This window comes from Cinclus cinclus, chromosome 30, assembly GCF_963662255.1.
Source record: "Cinclus cinclus chromosome 30, bCinCin1.1, whole genome shotgun sequence".
NCBI classification, from domain to species: Eukaryota; Metazoa; Chordata; class Aves; order Passeriformes; family Cinclidae; genus Cinclus; species Cinclus cinclus.
Window position 1 is genome coordinate 956,165 of NC_085075.1, and position 6,216 is coordinate 962,380.

The 6,216-nt window shown below is 59.3% G+C and overlaps 1 protein-coding gene across 1 annotated transcript; it reads left to right on the forward strand.

Moving 5' to 3' along the window:
- Window positions 1–623: 623 nt before the first annotated feature.
- Window positions 624–6,216, forward strand: KRT8 (keratin 8). The gene is made up of 9 exons (XM_062511125.1): window positions 624–956; window positions 1,634–1,842; window positions 2,496–2,556; window positions 2,676–2,771; window positions 2,849–3,013; window positions 4,637–4,762; window positions 5,137–5,357; window positions 5,880–5,935; window positions 6,023–6,216. The coding sequence occupies exons 1-9, from the start codon at window positions 624–626 to the stop codon at window positions 6,214–6,216; spliced, it is 1,461 nt and encodes a 486-aa protein (XP_062367109.1).

The following is a 6,216-nucleotide window of genomic DNA, read 5'->3' on the forward strand; positions in this document are numbered from 1 at the left end:
GATCCCACGTCCCGAACGGGTTAAAGCACCCGTCCCTCCCCCCGCTTCTCCTCCCCCAGCTCTGAGATAAACCCGAGAGCCAAACCGGGAACGCGTCCGGAACCCGCCTGGCCGCTCCGCCCGGCCCGGCCCGGCCCGTCGCGCCCCGACCTGTCCGGCCGGTCCTGCCGGGGCTGCCGGAGCTTCTCTGCCCCGAGCGCGGCCTTCGGCCTCGTCCTCCTCAGCCTTCTCCGGGCTCTTCCAACTTACTCCAGCCGTCCTCATCCTCCTGAGCCTCTCCAGCCTCTTCCAGCCGTCCTCAGCCTCCTCCTGTCGTCCTCACCCTCCTCAGCTGAAGACCGTCTCCAAACCTCTTCCAAACTTCTTCCAGTCTCCTCATCCTCCTTCTAACCTTCACCATCCTCCCTGCAGCCTCCTCAGCCTCTTCCAACCCTCCCCGACCTTCTTCATCCACTTTCTAACCGCTTTCCAAACTTCCTCCTATCTCCTTTCCCAACTTCCAACCTCCTTCCAGACTTCTCCAGTCTTCCTCATTCTCTGGCCGATCTCCTCTCCCACTTCTCAAACACTTTCCAGGCTCTCTCCAGCCTTTTTTCCACCCGTTGCTCTCTCCTCCCGCCCCGATGTCGGTCTCCATTCCCCGGCAGCCGCTCCGCAGCAGCTCGGCCGTGCCGGGACGTTCCTTCTCTTCGCGCTCCTTCACGGCCGGTCCGGCGCTGAGGATGAGCACGGCCCCAGCCTTCGGCCCTTACGGGGGGCTCCGTGGCGGCTCCGGGGGGCTCGGGGGTCCCTCGTGGGTCCCGGCGGCGGGCGGGGGGATCACGGCCGTCACCATCAACCGGAGTCTCCTGGCGCCGCTGGACGTGGCCGTGGATCCCGAGCTGCAGGAGCTGCGCCGGGAGGAGAAGGAGCAGATCAAGACCCTCAACGATAAATTTGCTGCCTTCATCGACAAGGTGGGGTTGGGGGGGACCCTGAAGAGGGTTTGGACCGCCTGCTGACTGGATTCAGGGACCTCTTGGGGCACCTGGGATATCTTGGGACACCTGGAGACATTGAGACCCTCCTTGGGACCTCCTGAATATCTTTGGGGACTTCCTATACCCTTGGGGACATTGAGACCTTCTCTGGGACCCGAGTCTCAGCTGGGACATCCAGAGCACCTTTGGGGACCTCCTGATACCCCTGGGGATACTAAGAAGCCCCTTCAGGGACCCCCTGTATCAGCTGGGACCTCCTGAGCACCTCTGGAGACCTTCTGAGATCCTGGGAGATCCCCTTCTTAGGGACACCCTGAGCCCCTCCTGACTCCCCCCAGTGACATGGCTCCAGCCTGCCCCAGGACTGTAAATCTCCACCCTGCCCCCACCCTTCCACTTCATGGCCCCCTCCAACCCAACCCATTCTCCCAGGGGTGATTTGGGGGTAGAGGTGATTTTGAGGTATGGGAGTGCCCCTGACTCTCTTCCTCCAAGTGTGATTTTGGAGTGTGGGGACTATTTTGGGGTAATTTGGGTGTGTGGGTGATTTTAAGGTGATTGTGGGGTGTGGGAGTGCTCCTGACCCCCCTTTCCCCCAGGTGTGACTTTGTGGTTATTTTGGCTGTTTTTGGGGTGCCATTTCCCATCTGCAGGTGCGGTTCCTGGAGCAGCAGAACAAACTCCTGGAGACCAAGTGGGGGCTCCTGCGGGCGCAGCCCCCGCCCCGCAGCACGCTGGGGGGGCTCCTCGAGGGCTATGCAGGGACCCTGCGGCGGCAGCTCGAGGGACTTGGGCAGGAGCGGCAGCGACTGCGCGCAGAACTCGGCCATGTCCGGGGGCTCGTCGAGGAGTTCAAGGCCAAGTCAGTGTCCCTGAGTGTCCCCCAAATCCCCTGAGTTACCCCCATGTCTCCCCAGACTCCTCTCCACAGCTCCCCAATACCACCCTGTAGTCCCCCTAGGGCTGCACCTGCTGCTGACCCCACCCAGGCCACGCCTGCAGCCTCCTGGAGGAATTCAAGGCCATGTCTGTGTCCCTAACTGTTCCCCGATGTACCCCTGTGTACCCATCCTGTGTGCCCTCAGCCCCATTTCCCTTCGTCCCCGTGTCCCCCTGTCCCCATGGCCCTCGATGTCCCCACCATGTCTCTGGGTCTCCCTGTATCCTCATGTCCCGGCATCCCTGGTCCAAGTCCTGTCTATGTCCTCACATCCTCCCATCTCCTTGTCCCTTTGTCCCCTGGGCCACACCTCCCCATGTCCTCCCATCCCCTTATGTCCCTATATCCTCCTGTCCCCGTGTTCCTATGTCACCCATCCTCATATCCCTCCCTGTCCTAGTGTCCCCATATACTCATGTCCTCCCTGTCACCATGTCTCCATCCCTACTGTCCCCATGTCCCCTTGTCCCCATGTCCCCCATCCTCAAGTGCCCACATCCCCCCAGCTCCCATCCCCATATTCTCCATTTCTCTGTGTGCCCCTGTCCCCCCCATCCTTGTGTCCCCCTGCCCAGGTATGAGGAGGAGATCAACCACCGCACAGAGAAGGAGAACGAGTTTGTCCTGCTCAAAAAGGTGGGGGAACCCCAACACTGACGGGGGACCCTGACACTTGGGGAGTCCCTGAGACCAAGGGTTTGCTGGGGGGTCCCTGGGGATTCTGGGAACAGAAGGGTGACAAGGCCTTCCCACAGGACGTGGATGAAGCCTACATGTCCAAGGTGGAGCTGGAATCACGCCTGGAGAGCCTCACAGACGAGATAAACTTCCTGCGGCAGCTCTATGAGGAGGTTTGGGGATGCCTGGGGTTTGGGGTCCCTGGATTTGGGAGGTGCCCCCCTGCTAAACCCATCACCCCCGTGTACAGGAGCTGCAGGAGCTGCAGGCGCAGGTGTCGGACACGGCCGTGGTGGTGTCCATGGACAACAATCGCCAGCTGGACATGGCTGGGGTCCTGGCGGACGTGCGGGCACAGTATGAGGACATCGCTGGCCGTAGCCGTGCTGAGGCCGAAGGCCTCTACCAGGTCAAGGTCAGGAGAGCACCCCCTGCTGCCCTCCAAGTCTTCCTCCTCTTTCTCTTCCTCCTCCTCCCTGCTCCCCAAACCTTCATCTTCCTCCTTGCTTACCCTCCAATCCTCCTCCTCTCCACCTGCTCCTCAAACCTTAATCTTCCTCTTCTCCTTCCTCTTCCCTGCTCCTCCATCCTTCCTCCTCCTCCCTGACACTTCCTTCTCCTTCTTGCTCCCTAGAACCTCCTCCTCTACCACATCCTGAGCCTTCATCCTCCTCCCTGCCCCATCCTCTCCCTTCTTCCTAATTCTTCTCCTTCCTGCCCTGAGCCTTCTTCCTCCTCCTCCCTCTTTCTCAGGCCTTCATCCTCTTCCTTGCTTCCCAATCCTACTCCATGTTCCCAAGCTTTCCTCCTTGTTCTCCCTGCCCTGTCCTCCCCCTCCCTGTGCCTCAATCCTTCTTTCTCCTTGTCCTCCTCCTCCCTGCTCCCTGAACCTTGCTCCTCTTCCTTGCTGCATCTTCCTCCTCCTCCTCCTCCCTGCCCCATCTTCCTCCTTCTTTCTGCTTCCTGAAACTTCATTCTCCTCCTCCTCCTCCTCCCTGCCCCAAATCCTTCCTCCTCCTCCTCCTCCTCCTCCTCCTCCTCCTCCTCCTCCTCCTCCTCCTCCTCCTCCTCCTTCTCCTCTTCCTCCCTGCCCTGGAGGGAGCAGATGCTGCGTGGGAGAAATTCTGGCTCAAAACCCAACCAGAGCTGCCACATCCCAGCCTGGAGCGTTCCCCCAGTGTGGGTTCGTCCCAGTCCTGGGGCACCGTGGGGCAGGGAGTGGCACCCATCTCAATTCCTGGTGCAGATCCCAGTGCCAGTACTTCCCAGACTCTTTCATCCCCCATTTCGGGATGCTGCTGGAAAGTGGGGGGCCTCGTCCCAATGGGATCCCCAATTCAAGCCTGACTGGACCCACCAGATCCCAGTGAGAGCTGCCACATCCCAGTTGGATCATCCCTCCTAGCATCACTGCAACCTGGCTCTTTCCTCTGAGTTTTTGAGAAAAAAATGATAGAAAAGTGAGGTTCCACCCTCCCCATCCCACCAAGACCCCGACTCCAATCCAAACCCACAGTATCCCAATGGATGATCCCTCCTGACATGGCCCATGGCCACATCCCAGCTCTTTCCTCCCCAGTTTTGGTGTACTGGGGGAGAGAAGGGTCCTCTCATCTCTATCCTCCTGAGATCCCAGATCCCAGTTGGAACATCCTTCTTAACACAGGCAAATCTCAGCTCATCCATCCCAGATTTTGGGATGCTGGGGGAGAAGAGGGGTCCTTCCAATCTCCATTCCCCCGGACCCCAGTTCCAAACCCAGCTGGGGCCACCAAATTCCAACTGGAGCTAGAGCATCCCTCCTGCCTCCACAGCATCACAGCTCTTCCCTCCCAGTTTTTGGGGTGCTGATGAAACAGGGGGATCCCCCCATCTCCATTGCCCCAAGATCCCAGCCCCAAACCCAACTGGACCTACTACACTGCATCCTGGACCATCCCTCCAAATTTGGTCACATTCCAGCCTTTTCCTCCCAATTTTGGGGTGCTGGTGGATTTGGGGTATGCCCGCAGTCCCACCCCCTGTCTGGCATTTCCAGTATGAAGAGCTGAAGACGGCAGCTGGGAAGCAGGGAGATGACCTGCGCCAGACCCGGAGCCAGATCCAGGAGCTGAACCGGCGGATCCAGCGGATCCAGGCAGAGATTGAGGCTCTCAAAAATCAGGTTTGGGGTCCAACCTGGATGGAAATTAGGAGGAATACTACCTGCCTCTTCCCCACACATCCCCCAGCACCCCCTGGGAGCCCACTGCACTGGGTTCCTGAGGATCCCTTGGGATCTCATCTGGGAATTGGGAGGAGAGAGTGATGACTTAGAGATGGGGAGAAATTTGGGGGGCTGGGAATACTGGGGAGAAGGGGGGGGTGGAGGATAGTGGGATATTGAGGGATACTGGGGAGTGAAGAATACTGGGACACTGGACCACAGGACATGGAATACTGGGACATGGGGACACTGAGGGAGCGAGGGATATTGGGATGCTGGGTCACAGGGACATCGGTCTAGGGGGATCCTGGGCTCAGCGTCCCCTCCCACAGCGCTCTGGGCTGGAGGCAGCAGTGGCAGAGGCTGAGGAGCGTGGGGAGCTGGCACTGAGAGACGCCCGGGCCAAGCTGGGGGGGCTGGAGGGGGCCCTGGCCCAGGCCAAGCAGGACCTGGCCCGACAGCTCCGGGAGTACCAGGAGCTCATGAACGTCAAGCTGGCCCTGGACATCGAGATTGCGACCTACAGGAAGCTACTGGAGGGCGAGGAGAGCCGGTAGGAAGCCCTGATCCCAAATCCCAGATCCCACATCCCATAACCTCTGGACATCCTATCTCACACCTGGTGTCCCATGCTCCATCCCATATCCCATGGGCATCCCATATACCATGCCCTTCATCCTGGATACCATGGACATCCCATATTCTTTGTCCCATACCCTGCAAGTATCCCATATTCCATAGGTATTCCACATTCCATACCCCATATCCCATGGACATCCCGTATCCTCCATCCCATATCCTGTGGGTTTCCCATATGTCCCATGTCTCATTCCGTGAATATCCCAAATCTCCCCCACTTGACCATGTTCCTTATTCCTCTCCCCACAAAAACACTTGGTTTGGGGATCCCCCTCCAATGCTCCCACTTCTGCTGTGTCCCTCAAATACCCCCCTGTCACTGATTCTGTTTAGGGGGACAACCCCCTGCCCAGATTTCCACCCCCTCCCAGGCCATGTCCTTTATCCACCCCCCCATCACTGATCCTGTTTGGGGGACCCCCCAAAACTCCCCCAGGCTGGAGGCTGCTGTGCAGAACCTGAGCATTCACTCCAAGACTTCAGGATACCTGGGTGAGTTTGGGAGGGTCCCCAGAATGCCCTGCTTTTGGGTGCCCCCCCACATGTCTCCCCCTCACATCTGCTCCCTCTTCCCCACAGGTGGATTCGGGGGAGGTTTTGGGGGGGGTTTTGGAGGGGTGTTTGGGGGGGCCATGGTCAGCTCAGGGTACTCAGTGCCCCCCCCACTCCCTGAGGGCATGGCCCCCCCCAAATCCCGTGCCATCGTCATCAAGAAGATTGAGACCCGTGATGGGAAACTCGTGTCTGAGTCCTCTGACATCCTGGAAAGCTGA